Source organism: Ornithodoros turicata, chromosome 5 (genome assembly GCF_037126465.1).
Source record: "Ornithodoros turicata isolate Travis chromosome 5, ASM3712646v1, whole genome shotgun sequence".
Classification (NCBI taxonomy): Eukaryota; Metazoa; Arthropoda; class Arachnida; order Ixodida; family Argasidae; genus Ornithodoros; species Ornithodoros turicata.
Window position 1 is genome coordinate 71,241,196 of NC_088205.1, and position 19,085 is coordinate 71,260,280.

The 19,085-nt window shown below is 43.9% G+C and overlaps 1 protein-coding gene across 2 annotated transcripts; it reads left to right on the forward strand.

Moving 5' to 3' along the window:
- The first annotated feature begins 506 nt into the window (after window positions 1–506).
- Window positions 507–17,980, forward strand: LOC135394707 (uncharacterized). 2 transcript variants are annotated; one of them, XM_064625579.1, is made up of 19 exons: window positions 507–728; window positions 813–1,006; window positions 1,336–1,424; window positions 1,695–1,801; window positions 1,881–2,068; window positions 3,321–3,447; window positions 4,038–4,163; window positions 6,890–7,025; window positions 7,107–7,216; window positions 8,557–8,658; window positions 10,720–10,960; window positions 11,047–11,174; window positions 11,927–12,034; window positions 12,300–12,407; window positions 12,501–12,598; window positions 12,690–12,852; window positions 13,905–14,046; window positions 15,253–15,392; window positions 16,674–17,980. In XM_064625579.1, the coding sequence occupies exons 2-19, from the start codon at window positions 816–818 to the stop codon at window positions 16,845–16,847; spliced, it is 2,478 nt and encodes an 825-aa protein (XP_064481649.1). In that variant the 5' UTR covers window positions 507–728; window positions 813–815; the 3' UTR covers window positions 16,848–17,980. The 2 variants fall into 2 exon arrangements, with proteins under 2 accessions (XP_064481649.1, XP_064481648.1); XM_064625578.1 differs by having other exon boundaries at window positions 508–728; window positions 7,098–7,216.
- Window positions 17,981–19,085: the final 1,105 nt, after the last annotated feature.

Here is a 19,085-nt window from a genome sequence, read left to right on the forward strand (position 1 = left end):
TGTGGTGATTGGCAGAGAGGGGGCAGGGGGTCTTGGACCTTCCCTCCCTTTAGGAAGTTGAAAGAGTGAAAGGTGAAAGCATCGCATTGCTGCCTGCTTAGTCACCCGCGTTGCTCCGGGCTACCTGTGTCCTGTGTTGCATTCTAGGGTTTCCTTGCCCCTTCAGCAACACAAATAAAAGTCTACTAGAAATCCATGTCGTAGGTTTATGCCGGGACATTCCACGGAAGTTCGTACGTGGTTCACGTACTTGTCAATTCGGAAACGATTTTCCACAGCGCAAAAGAAACGCGCGCAGAAAGAGCTGCCAATTCGGATAAACGAAGACTGCTGTTTCGGCAATGTTAATTTTCGCCTTGGTATTAACCGACATACGTGAAGGACATGGGATATACGATGACGAACGCTGCGCGCGCTCCGAAATACAATAGCGTGAGAGTGCAAAAAAAAAAACACTGTATCCGCATGAGAGTGAGAGAAGAGCGAAAGGAAGGGACAGGAAAGACCCACTCACAATTTCCCACTCATAAAACCTCGAGATCGCAGTGCGTGTGTACGTGCTTGCGTAGTGAGTATTTTGTTACCGCGTGCATCCGAATACGTTATAGCTGACGTAGACAATTCCGTTCCGGCATCCGATGAGCACCACTATCAAGTACAGCTAGCGGTGTTATGCACGCAGCACCGTTATCCCGGCACATCGGAGGTAGGAACGCCGGTTCACTCTGGTAGGTATATTTTATCTATATCTTTGCGAAGAGCGCGCTTGATCACGAGATTTGGAGGTCACGGGTCACTTTGTTTTGTTACAGACAATGACCTCTCACCGCCTCATCACCGTACATCTGATTGGAGAAGTTGATGTTGATGAGGGCTCTTCTCGGAATGACATCCTTGGAGTTATCAGATTGCCACCCGGTGATATCTCTCTGGTTGAAGTTAGGCAACTCGTTACGAACGAGCTTCACACTTATCAGTTGGACTTCACAATTCTGACGCAAGAAAGGCAAGTTCGTTCTCGTTCCCCTGTGCCCTGTGCTCATCGAAGCGTGGGCACCGGTTGTTGCTCGCGTGACTATAGCTCATATGTGGATGCGCGCATTGCAGTGGGAAGGAATGGAAAGAATGCGCGTACTATTAGAGATCGAGGATACAAAAACTTGTACATCTTATAATGGTGGGTTCAAAAAGTGGCTGCACGGGCTGCTCCCACCTCAGTGCAATAGACGAACTCGATATAGTAATATTAAGTCGGCCGTAAAAACAATGGCGCCTTGACTTTGCGAACGAGTGATTGAGATAGATTCAGATTGATATATCATGTTCTGTCAACAGGTGTCCTGTATCAAGGCAGCTAGAAGAGCTTGTCACACTGAACGATGTTCTTCAAAACTCCACAGCATTATTTATTGCTAGACCATTCGGTTAGTTTGTTTCACACTTCGTAAATGCTATCGCTTTCTCTCGACTCTTATCTTGGGATAATTTTGCCCCCCCCCCCCCCCCCCCCCCCGCATTCTTGCTTCCCGAAAGATGACTTTTTTCTGTGCCCTGTAGATGCCAGCCCTGCATGGAGTGTTTTCAGCTTCCTTGCCATTCCTAATATTTTTTGGCTTCTCATGTACAAGACTTCAGCAACATACCATAGCAACTAATTATTATTGTGCCCTTGCACGTTTGAAACATAATTTCAGAGCAACGGCGGATTGGCATTAAAAAGTATGGAGGCCCCGTAATTGGATTCATCTTTGCAGACAGAAATGATACCCTAGTGATGCTCCGTGCCTCTATAAAGAAGCAGGTAAGTATAGTTATTTTAGTAATGTAATTTACAAAAAAGTGTATCGCCAGGTGTGGAATAAGGCTCATCTGTGTTACAGCTGTTAGCGGATGACTTTGTCTTTCAAGACCGAAATGGTTGGCCCGTTCAGGCAGACCAGGAAGCCCTACTCACCGGATGGGATGCCGTATCACGTGGTGTCATAACAATACAACTGTCTTCGGGTGCATTGACACCTATATGCTCTGATCGTCCCAACAAGAACTGCAGGAAAAGGAAGAAGGGCAGGTGTGTATGTGTTACAACCAGTGGTGCCGCTAGGGGGCTGTGGGGGGTGCAGTCCACACCGGGTGGCACAACGGAAGGGGGTGACGCACCACACCAATACCGCTGCTTCCTCTCTCTTTCTGTGGCACAATGACGTAAAAAACAACATAAAGGGGCCCTCCGCGAGCATGTGATTTTTTTTCTACGTGGGGTATATTATTATTATTTATCATCTATCGCCTGGTTTGGAACGGAATAGATTATTGGGGGGTGGACCCAAAGAGCTCCGGCACCGGGTGACACATACCCTAGTGACGCCACTGGGAACAACGCTTTTGCGGTGCTATGCGTAAATGTCTGTAGGAAATGGAATGCGTAAAGGACAGCGTAAATGCAGAAATGTTTATTTTTGCGTAGAGTTTACGTCTTTCCGATTGTTTATGCGGCTGGTGAAATGGTGGAACGTTTTGGTCTTGTGGTTTCGAGGCAGGAATTAATTTAATTAAATGAATATAATTAATTTAATTTATATTACTAAATTATTAATTAAGTCAATGAGCAGTATAAAGTAAGTAGATCAAATAAAATTAAAGGTCACAAAAATAAATTCTACGCACAAAACCTCGCTGACCTCTCCAACAGGGAGAGCCTCCCCTAAATTTTTAAACATTAGGGATTTTTAAGGGGTCGGAAGTTGTTCACGATAACTGTTCTGCAAACATGATGGGCCAATCGTGGTATTCCTTGCAAGTGGCTGCTATCACATTCCTAGGCTTTCATTTGACAACGTCTTTTATAATTTTCGTAGGGTGTTACCAGCCTACTGAATCTTGTTCTTATATTACATTTTTATATTGATATTTTCTTTACTATGTCAATATTTGAAGACCGTCCAAGGGCAAAGGAAAACTCTTCTGTAGAAATTTGCCTGTAACAGGTACAGGGCTGGACAAAAGTTTACGGAACATGCTCCGGCGCATTCCTTCTTCAGAGTGACACGCTAGCAGCGAATGGTACCACACGGACTTGCAAACAGGTGACTGGGTTACCTAGGCACATGTCTGTAAGTTCATACGGTCCCATTCACTACTAGCATGGCACTCTGAGGAAGGAATGCACCGGAGCGTGTTCCGTAACCTTTTGTCCAGCACTGTACAACACAGACAAAAATGGCAATCTACTTTACCTTTCTCTGTGCCTCAATTTCTACTTTTTGACACGAGCTGTATGGCACTGTTGTACAATTCTGAGATCAGATTCTGTTGCATGTTAGCACTGGATTCACACCAAAGAATGTCTTGGAAAAGGACATTGTCATTAGCTATGCTAGAAGTGAAGCTGTTGAACATGCAAAGAAGCTTAAGCAAGAGTTGGAGATGCTTGGAGCAAAAGTGTTTTTGGTGAGTACAATGGCTTTCAAAGTCATCGACCCTTAATAGACCTCTACCCGAGAAACGTGATCATGACGTTGGTAGACCGACTGAAACCGAAACAAATCGGAAGGGGAGGGCTGGGTTCCACGAATGGGCACTTTCGGGGACCATCGTAATCCCCTCAAGACTGTGCTTTCGGGTGCTACCTTGTTCGCCCCCAGCTTCGAGCATAGTTCAACTCTACCAAATTGGTGGCACTGTTGAACAGTATGACATCATTTGTTTACAAACAGGGAGATGTCTATAGAATGCAGTTTTTAAGGTCTGGGAAAGACCTTTTTAATCAGAATATTGAATTTGAAACAACTAACTCTGAGCTTCATTTGTAGTGCTTTGCTGCGGCTAAGTTGCAACATCTCATAACGTTTCAGAGCGCTGTAGACCTTGGTTGCAGTGGCACTTATTTTTCTGCAGATTGTAATTTGATTAGATTGATTAGACATCTTGTGATTTGACATCCTGTGTACCTTACAAAACAAATTTGTTTCTTTTGTATCAATATTACAGTTTGATGTTTAGTACAACATAATTATTCGTTGCAATTTCTCGTACTCCAGGACCAGTACGATATTTTTCCTGGAGACGACTGGCAGAACAGGTTGAACGATGCCATTCAGAGCTGCACCATATTTGTACCATTAGTAACTGCGAGGTACGGAAATACAACATACACCAATAAAGAGGTAAGATTCAACCTTCCGACGTAGTGCTAGTGGTATTTATTTTGCAGGCAGTTTATATTTATCCTCTACAGGATCAAGTTCTGAATGCAATTCTTTTCATGGGAACATCCTGATTGTTACCAAATTCCACACATTTCTACATTGCACGTAATTAGGGTAGTATGCATAGTGCCCTGTGTTTTAGGGTAAAACCCATTTTTACCCCCGATTAGCACCATCAGCCGTTGGGGTAAAAAAAAAAAAAAAAACTAAAACCAACATGTCAACATGCCAATGCAGTCACCAATACGGACACATCCGAATGCTAAGCACTGTACACTCAGCATGACTGTTTTGTATCTTGTGTTATTCTGAAGTGTGAGTATCGCTCTTTTATCTATTTTCGACCCGGAAATCTGCTCTTCCACCCGATATCGCCCGATTTTACCCTGCCTTATGGCTCCCGAAATAAAACCCGATCTTTACCCCCCCTCGATTTTCAAAAAACATAAAACTCGAAAACACAGGGCCCTACAATACACTCATGAATTCAGCTGAACTGGGAAAAGCCATATATTTATTTACAATATGTGTGATCAGTATAATATCAAGTACCTTAAAGGGACGGTCTCGTACCCCCTGCCCCTCTCATAAAGTGTACCATTTGATTGCCCTTTGTTGAAAATAGAATACTGCGAATTTACCCGACAAAACACGCCACAGTTGTTAAATAACCGAATTAAATTGATAAAGATTGCAGAGCATGCCGCAATCTGTGTTGGCAACAATAAGAACGGCCACGTCTCCCTGCTGGAAAGTCCGTGATAGGACACAGAAATTGTCTGTTTTTGCGCGCGCTAATGCATCAGCGGGAGCAGACGACTTTCAGAAGTTACTGGGCACCGCGGCAACTCTCCTACGTTTTCTTTCAGTTCTCAGGTGAAAAACGCACATTCTAAGAAGTGGCAAGCATGGTGGTTTAGAATAACTATGCTAATCCTCAGAGACAAGTTAAAAGTCGCAGGACAACCCCACCCACAATCAGGGATCGGAACCGGTATTTTTTTCGGTCCGGTTCGGGTTCGGGTTCAGGCATATTGGTTCGGTTCGGGTTTAGCTCCGATGAACCGAAATTATCAGCTTGAACGGGTTCAGGTATATCGGTTCGGTTCGGGTTCGGCTCAGGGAGAACCCTCCCCACCCCCGCGCATACACAGACAAAAAAAAATCTGACAGCGGTCGGGGCATTTACTGGGATTGGAACAGTTACTTTTTTCGGCCCAGGTTTAACCGGTCCACGGGCAGTAATTTTGCTACATGCAAGCAAGCTTACGCTCACCGTACACGGTTGTAAGAGAAAGGTGTGAGATAACCGTTTCAGGTGAGCAAAAAAAAAGGTCCGTCAGTAGTACAATTAATTCACCTCTGAACCGATTCCCGAACTGGTAACCGTATCAATTTTTTTCGGTTCAGTTCCGGTTCAGCTCAGGACAAGCAAAAAAATTGTTCGGGTTCGGTTCGGTTCGGGTTTGTCAGAAAATAACGTTTTTTTCCGGTTTTCGGTTCGGGTTCAGTTCCGGTTCCGATCCCTGCCCACAATCACAAATCTGAAGTCGCTGGCCATCGGCGCACGCGGTCGCATTACAGCTCCGACCAAAAATATATTACGCGCGCTTCCATTACACTCCCCGTTGCATCCTGATCATGCTTCGAAATGAAGTGTCGCTGACGACGTACATGGAGAAGGAGTGCGTGTTTATTTAAAAATCGCATTAAATACTCGCGGAAAGAAAACACGTGACTTAGCTTCCACGTATCCGATTATGCACTACATTATCGGAGACCTCAGAGTCAATGCTCGGACTAAATTCTCCGCTCGCGGAGGTATATGCCTAAGTGTCCCCATTTTGAGAGCTGAGGGGATGACTCAACCCAAGGTACTTCTGCAAGTTACAATTACCATGACAACGACGACGTATCCGCAGGCCGATGTCGTACGTGACGTATGCATGAGATAAGCGCAGGTTTTGTCGTCTGCTATTACGGCACGTTTCGACAAATTCCTCGAAAACGACTTGGTTATTCCGAATGAAACTTTGACGGTTGTATGTGTACAGTACTCGTGAAGCTAGTTTTGGCTAAGTTTCAGAATCGCCCCAGCTGTATGAGACCGTCCCTTTAATATGAACTAGAGGTGAAAATATGTAGAGCCTGAAGTTTTCGGGAAATATTTTTTTCTAAATTCAGAGGGTAAAAATCGGGTAAATAAACATGTGCTCTAAATTCATGCAAATTTGGGTGGAAAAACTTCCAGTATGCTAAATTCGGGGAGAAATCGGGCTCAGTTACTCAAACTAACTGTACTGGTTTGGTACAAACCGTGATGTAACTGCATTTGCTGCCAAACAAGCTAAGTGTGCGTTCCTACGGACTTCTAAGTGAGGGCAATTTGCCAGGTAAATATCGGGTTTCACCCTAAAGAGGCAACCTTCAATTCGGGGTGCCAGTTCGGGGAAGAATCGGGTTAAACCCTAAAACTTCTGGCTCTAAAAATATGCATTATGTATCAGAACCTATCAGATCCTTTCCTCTCGTTCTCTGAGTTCAAGAAACCATCTTAGAAACAGTTTGTAAAGTGTCAGAAACTTGTCACGGTGTGTTATAGTGTGACTCTAACTCTCTTTTGCACGTTTACGTTTTCGTGATATGAACGTCGTGCTCATCAGTGTTTCTGCCTTGTACGACAGGTGAAGCTGGCTGACTACATCGGAAAATTTGTAATCCCCGTCAACTTCCTCAAGACGTGGCCTCCTAATCACCTAGCAATTCAGTTTGCGTCCATACAGTACGTTAACTGGAGGACTGAAGAAGAAGTGCAGCAAGGTGAAAATAATAAATATTTATTGTAATTTTTATATGCCGTACTTGCTGCTACATGGTCCCAACTCTACATAGGGGTTAAAGAAAGCGACGGGGAGGAAGAGGAAACCGTCCGCAATTGGGAGACGCCTTCAGTTGAGCGCGTGGCCAGGGAAATTTATCGGATTTTGATGCAGTACAAAAAGGGAAACGTGGTAAGTAGCTGGCACAGTTTAGGATATCCAAGAGGCTCTGTTTAAAAGCCTCTTTATTTTCTCTCGCAAAACTGTCCAGTTCCCCTGCACACAACAATACTGGACATTTGTCAGCCTCTGTCCTTCCTCTTGGCTCAGTGTGCACAATGGCTATCACAGCCATTGCCCTCATTCTATGCCGAAAGGATTATGAAAAATTGGTGTTGTCTATAACATGTTTCCTCGTCTTCCGTAACATCCACTCGCAATGCTATTCGAAACCCTTGCCAAGTCTTCTGTGATGCATGCAACATCAACATAAAAGCCGAAGCTACGTGTAGTCTTCATCCTGCTTTCCAATGTTGTTAAGTTGCTCATGATCGGGAGGGAATTGGTACACCGATAAAGTACGTATATAGGGCCTTGTTTTGGGGTTTTATGGTTTTTGAAAATTGGGGGGGGGGGGGGTAAGAATCTGGTTTTATTTCAGGAGCTGTAAAACGAGGTAAAATCGGGCGATATCAGGTGGAAAAGCGGATTTTTGGGTAAAGTGTAAACAAAGGAGAGCTTACCGCATTTCAGATTAACACAAGACGCGGAACATCGATGCTGAGTGTGCAGCACTTAGCAGTGCCCACTGCCCGTATCGGTGACCGAATTGGCACTTTGCCAAGTTAGATTTCGGGGTTTTACCCTAAGTGTCGATGATGCAAGTCACGGGATAAAAATGGGTTTTATCGGGCTTAACCCTAAACCACAAGGCCCTGCACATAATCAAGTTATGTCTCTCTGTGTAGACATATATGTGCTTTTCCGTGACAGGGTCAAGTGCTTCTGGCTTTAAGTTGCATTTGGCAAGGAATCTACAGCATTCTGCTATTACTAGTTGTTATTCCCAAGTGCCACCATACATAACATATAAATCGCATACTTTGGCATCCATAAAGCTGCACATCATTGTTTAATTCATGTTATTCTGAAAAAAAACTACAGTGCATAATTGCAAAATGTGCAGGCACTGATTTTTCGCTGTTGTTGAACTCTGTCACCAGGGATATTCGCAGGAGGCTCTCATCTTAGGTGGGTGTCCGAATTCCGTAGGGGGGCGTGTGTCACCTGTACCGGATGGCTACTGCCTCGTATATCCGTGTCAGAAAATTTTGAGGAGACACGTCTTGGGACGTGTGTTGCTGGGGAGTACTGGGAAAATCCCTGCATGTCGCGCATTTGCTGGAGCATTCCTGTGAACCCGCTTTGATGGCATTTATGCACGACCTGCAGTGATCTATAGCACCCTGTGTTTCTGTGAATGTTGTCACTTCCTTACCTTTGCGAAAAATTGGGCTTCTATTTTTTTCCAGCCAAAGCCAGTTGTGGCGGCTGCGGACAGTGGCACTTCTCCTGTTTGCCCAGCCATACGGCCCTTTGTGGTGATCAGTGCTCACCCAGAAGATAAAAAGCTGGTAAGTTCAGCGTACATCGCTGTGTAGAACACTGCTCTGGAATCCAATAATACAGTGAAACTCCATCAATACATTTCTGATGTTATAATTAGAGCCTGGAGTTTTTGGGAAATATTTTTTTCATAATTCGGGGGGTAAAGATCGGGGAAATCAACATGTGCTCTAAATTCATGCAAATTCGGGTGGGAAAACTTCCAGTATGCTAAAATCTGGGAGAAATTTGGCTCTATTGCTCAAACAAACTGTACCGGTTTGGTACAAACGGTGATGTAATTGCTTTTGCTGCCAAACAAGCTAATGTGCATTCCTACAGACGTTTCAGTGAGGGCAATTTGCCGGGTAAAAATCAGGTTTCACCCCAAAGAGGCCACCTACAATTCAGGGTGCAAATTTGGGGAAGAAACGGGTTTAACCCTAAAACTTCAGGCTCTAGTTGCGAGGGTGGTTCCATAAGTTTCCGGCCCGACCAACTTTTAATAGTCATAGAGACGAAACAAGTGTATCACTTTTCGACATAGTCACCCTTAACTTTGATGGACTTTTGACACCTTTCAACCAGCATTCTTATACCCTTGAAAAAATAGTCCGAAGTTTTGTCCGCAAAATGCTGGAAAACTGCCTCTTGCACCTCACTGTCGTTTTGAAATCTCCGTCCTCTGAGATCCCTCTTCAAGTTTGAGAACAGGAAGTAGTCACTCGGTGCCAAGTCTGGACTGTAGGGTGGGTGGTGGATTTCTTCGAAGCCGCACTCCTTCAGTGCAGCCTTGGCAATAGAAGCCAGGACAGGGGCATTGTCCTGGAGCAACCGGACACCTCGACTCAACCCGCCGCGCCTCTTTTCCTTGATGGCGTCTCGCAGTCTGTGCAGGACTGAAGCATAATAAGTCGCATTCACTGTGGTGTTCCTCTCTTTGAAGTCGATGAGGAGGATCCCGTGACAATCCCAAAATATTGTTGCCATGATCTTTGTGGATTGTGTGACCTTGGCTTTTCTCGGGGGTGCTTCTCCTGGTTTGCGCCATTCCATCGACTCCTTTTTCGAAAGGGGATCATAGCAGAGCACCATAGTCTCATCCCCTGTGACAATTGACTTCAATATTTCTTCTTCGTTCTCTTGACAGAGCTCCAAAAAGTCTTTGGCACAGACGACGCACTGTCGCTTTTGAACTGACGAAAGAAGTCGTGGCACCCATCTCGCACTGAGCTTTTTCATGTGAAGGCCCTCGCCGATGATGCGAAAAACGGTTGTTTTGGAAAGCCCCAGCCTTTCTGAGATTTCCTTCACCTTCAGACGCCTGTCGCTCAGCACTTCCTCCTCGACAAGAGGCAAATTTTCTTGTGTCACCACTTCCACTGGATGACCATCGCATGGATCATCTTCAATGGACTCTCGCCCCAGTCGAAACTGCTTAGCCCAGTCTTTTACCGTTGTGTACGACGGAGAGGCTTCCCTATACACGTTGTCCAGTCGCGATTTAATTTCTTTAGGTGAAAATCCCTCTTTTGTCAAGAATTTTATCACAGCGCGGTACTCTATTTTTTCCATTTTAACTGAAGAGTGCACCCTGGCTGTTTGAAATGCCGCTCTCCAACCAACAAAAGCATGGAGAGGGTTGAGGGTGGTGCTCCGGCCCTCCAACAGATGGCGCCACGCGTCCTTAATCGCATTTTCAAATTCGCGCGCATTTTCTACCTCGAGACGGAAACTTATGGAACCACCCTCGTATAATGCTGGTACCCTTTACTTTTGGACATGGAAGGTACCTAGACCTTTGTGTTTTTAGGTTTAATGTTTTTTAAAAATTGGGGGTTCATTTTCTGAAGCACAAAATAAGGGTAAAATGAGGAATAAAAAAAGGTGCTCACATTTTAGACGAATAGCAGGTGCCAAGCAATATCGCTGAGTGCTAAGCATTTGGAGTTCTCCAGTGCCTTCACGCGTGGTTGAATTTGCGTTTTTGCATCCCCAAGACACGAAGCTATAAGGGTACACTCCAGAATATAGACTCTGAGTGTGTGGCGGTACCCCAGCATTGAATGAATAGTCTTCATCTTTGACAGGGTGCAAAACTTCAGCAGCTGCTGGAGTTCAACTGCTATGAAACCTGGTGCTCTGCAGACATGGTTCATGGAGCGTCCAGCCCCAGCAGTACGGGTACAACACCGTCCACCCCAGTCTCCACTCCCGTTTTTTCGTCCCAGGACAGCATTCCATATAATGAACTGTGCCCTCCGCCATCTGCACCTCCTCTGGTGTACCGCACACAGTCTTTTCATTTCTCTTGCAGCATGGACGGCACAGGTGAGACCTTCATGTTGTCACGTCTTGCGTGTTGCATACTGTGACAAAGTTCCATTAAGCTGTATATGCATAATTGTAATTCTCAGATAGTGACAGTCTGTCACTGAGGAACTGCAGCAGGAAGAATGAATTCAGACGGCAAGCACTGAGGGCAGATGTGGTCATCCTGTTACTGACAGACAACTACGTTGCATCAAAAGCTTCACAGCAGCAGGTCAGTATACACTTACCCAATGCTGATTGGAGAGAGCCTCATGCTTCGTATGAACAACATGCATTTCTTTTCTAAAGAACCTCCTTCCTTCCAAGCATTTCAACATGTGGGAGTTTTACTTTGGAGGATGCATGTAAGATGCATTATTAATGGATGCTTAATTGTGTTTTCAAGTTTTAGGGTTTTTGAAAATTGGGGCACAAAAGTCTGATCTTATTTCAAGAGCTGTAGAACAGGGGAAAATTGGGAGATGTCAGGTGGCAAAGCTGGATGTGCAGTGCTTTAGCATTCTCCAGTGCCTGTAGTAGCATTGAATTTGCAGTTGTGTTTTTTTTTTTGGGGGGGGGGGGGGGTTCTACCCTAAATGGTGATGCAAATTGAGCGGTAAAAATGGGCTGTGCCGGGTTTAACCCCAAAACACAAGGCTCTAGTTATTGAAATTTCTGCTTACAAGCAACACAATTTTGTACAGCCCAATAATTGTTCACTTATGCTCCGAACATGGCCCTGCGAATCTTTGAAAGATGCACGATGAAATACGTCCAGGACATATGCGGACAAACTCATTACAGGGCAGCAAAGCTCATGATGTCATCGTCATCGTTATCTGTTCATCGTCAGCAGACGGGAGTTATTTAGCGCAGACATGTACACAAAATTGAGATAAGACTGCATATGTTTGCATGGGCCATGTAGTTTATTATGTATTTGTCACTCTCACTTTCTCGCTCTGTTTCCTTTTGCTCACTCAGGCATTTTACTGTCTCTTGCGCAAGAAAGTAGTCGTGATTTCGTGCACGGACAGGGAGCTTCCTGTTGCGCTACAAAAGAGGGTCCAGTTCGCATCGACTGTCATGCAGGTACGTTCAAGGCTTATGCTCCAGGCATACTTACACATCTGCCACAGGCTATATTTACGTGTACAGCGAACCCTCGTTATTATGACCATGGTCGTTCCCGAAAATTTTGGTCATAATGCAGAATTGTCATATTAACGGGGGTGATTTGCAGAGGTTTCACTGCATTGTTCCCCAGGAGTATGGTTGTAAAGCGCGTATGTCAGATTATCGGGGGTCATATTAACGAGGGTTCACTGTATATGATTGGTGTGTTATCCGGGTTTAGGGAGATATCAACGGCTTGGAAAACAAGCTTCCCGACCAGCTACGAAAGGTTCTAACGCAGCCCGAGAAGAGGGTGTTTGACCAAGCTCCGGAGGGGACGAGCATACTGGTAGGTCCCGTATGTATAAAAGAGAAAGCTACGGTGACTTGTGTTTAGCTGCGTGCTCTCGTGTAAAACATTAGTACGTCATTTGCTATACAGGAAAGCAAACTAAGGAAAGAGTTGCCAACGGTGGATTTCAAAGTTTACGTGACGGGAAGCACCCAACTGTCGAGCAAGAAGTCTGAGAACATCTGCCAGTTAGTTGCCACTTCTCACTCTTAAAGCTGTCAAAAGTTTATGGCATGCATGCATGTACTTGTTTGCTGTATCATCGTGATTTTCTCGTAGCGCCATTGGACAAGAGCTGGCGTCGTTAAACTTTGTAAGCCTGTGTACGTGTGGCTACTTCGGTGTGGAAGATCTTGTAGCGAAAAGCTTCTGCGAAGAGCGATCGTTGACTGAGAAGCCTCTGCCGCGTGTCTTCCATGTGATGCCTGAGAGGGAAAAGCAGGTTCGTACCAATGCTTAACAGTATCAGGGACTTATCAGTACTGGTGTATAGATAGACTCTAAAGTTTTGGGAAATATTTTTTTCGAAATTTTGGGGGTAAAAATCGGATAAATAAACATGTGCTCTAACATGAGAGAACTCATGTTCAACAGTTGCCGCCTGCGTCAATCCCGTCGTATGAATGTGTGTATGAGTGAGCAAAAATGTAAGAGTGAAAGGAGGATGAGTGAGAGAGAGTGACTGGTTTGTCCCTTCAGATGACGCACCCTGGAAGTCGCTGAGAAGGCGTGTTAGCTTAGCTCAATTAGTAGAGCCCTGGACCGGCAATCCAGAAGATGTGGGTTCGACTCCTACAGCTGGCTAACCTTTTCAGTGACTTTCATCGTTCATCGTTCATCTTTCATGTGCTCTAAATTCGTGTGAATTCGGGTAAAAAGACTTCCAGTGTGCTAAATTCAGGGAGAAATTGGGCTCACTTACTCAAAGTAACTGTACTGGTTTGGTACAAATGGTGATGTAACCGCATTTGCTGCCAAACAAGTTAGTGAGTGCGTTCCTACAGACGTCTCAGTGAGGGCAATTTGCCGGGTAAAAATATGGTTTCACTCTAAAGAGGCAACCTTCAATTCGGGGAAGAATCGGGTTAAACCCTAAAACTTCAGGCCCTTTGTATAGATAGGGCCTGAGGTTTTGAGGTTTTACCCGATTCTTCCCCGAACTTCCCCCCGAATCGCACGTTTAGTGATGCGGATAGAACCCGATTTCTCCCCGAACCGGGGGTCCCTTCGTCGTGTGTCGCGGAACCACGACTCACGACTGCGGTAGTGGGATCACCGACGGAAGGAGGTTGGGACGGAACGCAGAGGGCGGTTGGGTGATTGCCCCCCCCCCCTTAAACGTCAGTTTATAAATTAGATTTCCCTCTCTCCCCTCCCCCACTGCGTACTCCGACAAAGGAACCCCCCCCCCACTCCCCAAACCAAGGGTTTGGATCTGCCCCTATATCCCTAGTCACTCATAAATACTTTGTAACTCTGTCTCTTTCTCAAAAGGATGTGCATAATATAGCCTACCAGAAGGAGGATGGCACCTTTGGAGGGGTCCCGTACGGTCAGATGAAAATAATCAGCAGCTCGATTGCCGAAAGGGATGCTGTGATAGCTCGTATCTTCCAAGTATGCATTCTAATAGAAGGTATGTTTTCCCTGATAAGTTCTAAATTCATGGTCATGGTTGTTTGGTCCGTCATACAGGGTGTTTATTTTAATCCTTTACAGATTTTTAAATAAAAAAGCTATGAGAGCAGCATAAATGCCATTTTTGCAGTTGCATTATACGGCCAGGCGGACATCCTCTCAAAGAAAGTATGCAACTAAAAGATGACTAGTTACTTAAAATTCATTAATTCACTCTTCAATTGGGATATTTGGGGCAAAAGTAGGATAGCAGAATGAGGGACAATCCTCATTTAAAGCCATTCTGTTTTTTTAAATTCCAAAAAAGAGTGTGTGCTGTGAAATATCTATCGCTCAATTTTGGTATGCAAATGAAACGGAAAAGAAAAAATAACGCACCTCAGGAGCACATCACCTTCGCCGACGGAGGCTCATCTGGACCGGAAAGGGGTTTAGCTGGCCAGCAGATCTCCCTGCGTTCCCGGTCAGTGCGGTTTCGATTTCGTCTCATTTGCATATCAAAATTCGGGGATGGATATTTTAACGCACGTGCATGTTTCAGGGTTTTTTAAACATGGAATGTCTTTCAACGAGGATCGTCTCTCATTCTGCTCGCTTTTGCCCCAAATCTCCTAATTAAAGAGTGAATTAATGAATGTTAGGTAATTAGTTCTGTTTAGAGCCTGAAGTTTTCGGGAAATATTTTTTTCTAAATTCAGGGGGTAAAAATCGGGTAAATAAACATATGCACTAAATTCGTGCGAATTCGGTGAAAAAACTTCCATTACGCTAAAATCGGGGAGAAATCGGGCTCAGTTATTCAAACTAACTGTAGCGGTTTGATACAAACGGTCATGTAACTGCATTTTTCTGCCAAACAAGTAAGTTGGTGCATTCCTGCAGACATCCCAGAGATGGCAATTTGCCTGGTAAAAATCGGGTTTCACCCTAAAGAGGCAACCTTCAATTTGGGGTGCAAATTCGGGGAAGAATCGGGTAAAACCCTAAAACTTCAGGCTCTAGATATGTTGTAGTTGCATACTTTCTTTGAGAGGATGTCCGCTTGGCCGTATAACTCAACTGGAAAAACAACATTTATGCTGTTCTCATAGTTTTATAAAAAAATCTGTAAAGGGTAAAAATGAACACACTGTATTTGTATGTGGGCGAGTATGATATGTTGTACGCATGAGTGTCATGGTGTGTTGGTGTGTTAATTTTACAGGTGGACAGTGTACAGCACGCAGGGCAGCAGAATTTGTTTGGAATGACAAACCAGTGATTCCTGTCTTCTGCACAGGCCGCGTTGCTGGCGGAAATCTTAAACCGGTTACAGACATTACTGTGCTACAGTCTGTCTACGAGGTGAGTTAAGGGCACTGCATGCCAAGAAAGCGGTACATGATTTAAGGAAGGTCCCCTCGATATGTTCTTTGTTTTTGGCTGCCGTGCATGGTGCAACAGGTAACACATGCTTTTGCACAAGGATGATGACCCTAGCTGACCTGTAACGTGTGTGTGATGTCTTTGATGTGTGTGCACCCTCTAGAACCCCCCCCCCCCCCCCCATCTCATGCAGAGAACCCGTTCGGGAAGTTCAGAAAGTTTGTGACATCGCTAACAATAACCAGTGGTTCCCTCTCCAGTGTTGCCTCTTCTAATCGTACACAACTATTGCTTCGTCTAACATTCAGCGCTACTTGTATTATGACTTGAGCAGCAAGCCATATAAAAAAAGAAAAACATACACCTAACTTCACATAAGAAATTAAAAATATGCCACACATTACACATAGAGCCTGAAGTTTTCAGGAAATATTTTTTTCTAAATTCGGGGGGTAAAAATCGGGTAAATAAACATGTACACTGAATTCATGGAAATTCGGGCGAAAAAACTTCCAGTATGCTAAAGTCGGGGAGAAATCTGGCGCAGTTACTCAAACTGACTGTACAGGTTTGGTACAAACGGTGATGTGACTGCATTTTTCTGCCAAACAAGTAAGTTGGTGCATTTCTACAGACATACCAGTGAGGGCAATTTGCCGGGTAAAAATCGGGTTTCACCCTAAAGAGGCAACCTTCAATTCGGGGTGCAAATTCGGGGAACAATCGGGTAAAACCCTAAAACTTCGGGCTCTAATTGCACACATGTATTATCAAGTATCACACCGTTAATATTTGAATAAATAAATATATAAATAAACAGTTTCAATAAAACTATTAATTTTTGCAAAACTCTAGTTTCCTGAAATTTTGCAGATTGACAAATTTGTGAATTATAAGAGTGGGAAAAATTTGATCAAGAATTGAGACATTTCAGAAGCTATGCAGTCTATGCTGCAATCACACACTTTGTTTTTACAACAGCTTGCACAGGTTACTAGTAGGCACTTGAACTATTTTGCAGCACAATCGTGTGCAACGCCTTTTTTTTTTTTTATCAAACGTGGTACAGACAATCTTGAGCTTATCACAAAGCAAAACAATCGAGGCACAAATTCTAGCATCTGGAGTTTGCGAAATTTGGTGGCTGCAAAATATGCTGCCCGTGTGTGACTCGCAAAAAATTGTAGTCACAAAGTGAAAGGGTTTTGCAATGCCCTAACCCAGAAAGTTTTCAAACATTTCTTCTTGCTTGCACTACAGAATCCACCGCCAGGTGTTGACAGAAGCACGTGGTGCCTCCTGAAGAACCCTAGTGCATCGGCAGAGGAAATTGGAAAGGCTGTGAAGAAAATTGTGATGAATCTCTACAGACATGCACGTAGGCGACCAACGGGATTCCCTGAAAAGCTGAAGAAGCTTAACATACCTGGCTAACAGGAGCGTAATGTCTTCTTTTTTTTTTCCTTTCATGCGTTTGTTGCATCAGTCATCACTAATGGAATGTCAAAGCTGCATAGCAGCTAAGTGATTACTACGTGATTTCTTATACGCATTAGCAGTATTCTTTTAAACTTTGTAAAGTGTATTTGCTATAATCGTTTTGTAAAAAGGTGACTTCTGGAATAATGCAAAAAAAAAAAGAAGAAAGAAACCTGCATGAAGATAATAGAATAGAAAGACGTTGAAAGTTCCTGACACTGTAGATTTTTTTTTAAATTCAAATTTCGACTTTTTTTAAATTTTTGTTAGGCATTCTTTTTTCTGTATGTTTCAGCCCTGTTCAGCTGTACCCAAGCTGAATTAGGGCTTATTTGATGCACATGTCAGGTCTGAAAACACAGGAAAAAAATTAAGCCATCTCATGTGAGGTGCTATTACACATAATCATGCACCAAAGAAATTCCAGTATAGTACTGCTCTACCTCAATTTGGACAAATGGTCCAGTATCATGAATTAATGGTGCACACTTGTGACTTGTAGTCTTTATAGTCTATGCAAAGTAGATTATTAGAATGTTCATATGAATAGGAATGTACTGCGCTTTTAGGCGTGAGTAGTGCTCAGTATTTTTATGGTTGGGCTGAAGGTGTGGTGTAGCATGACACAATGTTCACCACCTAGCATGAACACACTGTGACATTAAGATACATTTTATAGTGACAGTTCCGATCCTGTGCTGGCGTTGGCAGAAAACATACATGAACAAAAGTGTTGGTATTGAGCTTGCAGCATACAACCAACCTTGTTCTACCTTAGTCAAGCCATTTCATTACAGGCGAAGTTTCTAGCATCATCTCACCTGCATGTGACTAAATTTTAAAATAATTCACTGTTGCTACTGGGAAATCTTTTTAGAATCAGTGCTGTGCACTACGTAGATATTGCTACAGCCTGTCGATCTCTGTAGTTTTGAGATCTTTGTATGCTTTTGTACTGTGCATATGTTATGTTCTCAGGAATTAATATTCTCACAAACCTTTTGTACTTCTGCACAAAAAGAATGAAGTCTGTTTACATGTTCGTGAAATTGTATTCAAATTTTGGAAAACACATGGCTTCTCGTTTATTTTGCAGTCTGTCCTCTATATTTAGGGCCTTGTGTTTTCAGGTTTTATGATTTTTTAAAAATGGGGGAGGGGAGGGGTAAAAATCGGGAATTTACTAAGGAGCCGTAAAACAGGGTAAAGTCGTGCGATATCGAGCGGAAAAGCAGATTTTCAGGTGCAAAATAAAAAACGAGTACTTATCGCATTTTCGATGAACACAAGATGTGGAACAGCCATGCTCAATGTACAGTCGTATGGTGCTCCAGTACCCACATTGGTGGCTGAATCTGCACTTTGCCAAGTTAGTTTTGAGGGGTTTTCGGGTTTTACCCTGAGTGGTGATGATGCAAATTGGGGGGTAAAAACGTGTTTTACTGGGTTTAACACGAAAACACAAGGCCCCATCTACATTGCAGAGTGACGCGTAAAGCAGAAGTGCCTTGCTTCACCAGAAGTACGTTGTGTATAGTTCATTTCAAAGGAGTGCCCCCCCAAGGTCCCAAAGTTCACAAGTCATCTGAGAACAATATGGCATGCAGACCCTTCCAGAAACAATTTGACAGAGGATAACATATTCTGACTCTCTGCTCACCAGTCATTTTATCGTGACTGTGCCTCGCACTTAATCTGGAAAATTAGTAGTAACAGACAGACATGGTGTGAGCACTCACTATCAACATTACATAATTGAGGAGAGACTAAAAGCCCCCCCCCTCCCCCCTTTTTTCACCCCTAAATACCAACCAAAAGGTACATCTGCTACAGTAACAAAATGCTGCACCTCTTCCTGCATCTGGGCAAAGTCTGATGCACTGTGGAGCAGACGACATGAATGGGGTAGCAGTGGTTGCTCGTGGTGTGTTATCGATCTAGTGCATACTGGCTATCAATTTTGTTAAGATAGGCCTATGTTTGCTCATCGAGTCAATTAACATGTCAACAGTCGCTCAAAATGTTGCGATGCAGTGCAGATGTCCGTGTGGCCTCTTGAGATATATACGGCGGTCTCGAACTGCAGTACATTGTTTGGGCACATAATACCAGGTTTTGTTTCGTAGCTGTTATTGCTGCTAATCATTCTAGGTATGATGTAGACATTTGTATAAGGATACGTGTGTTTTGTTC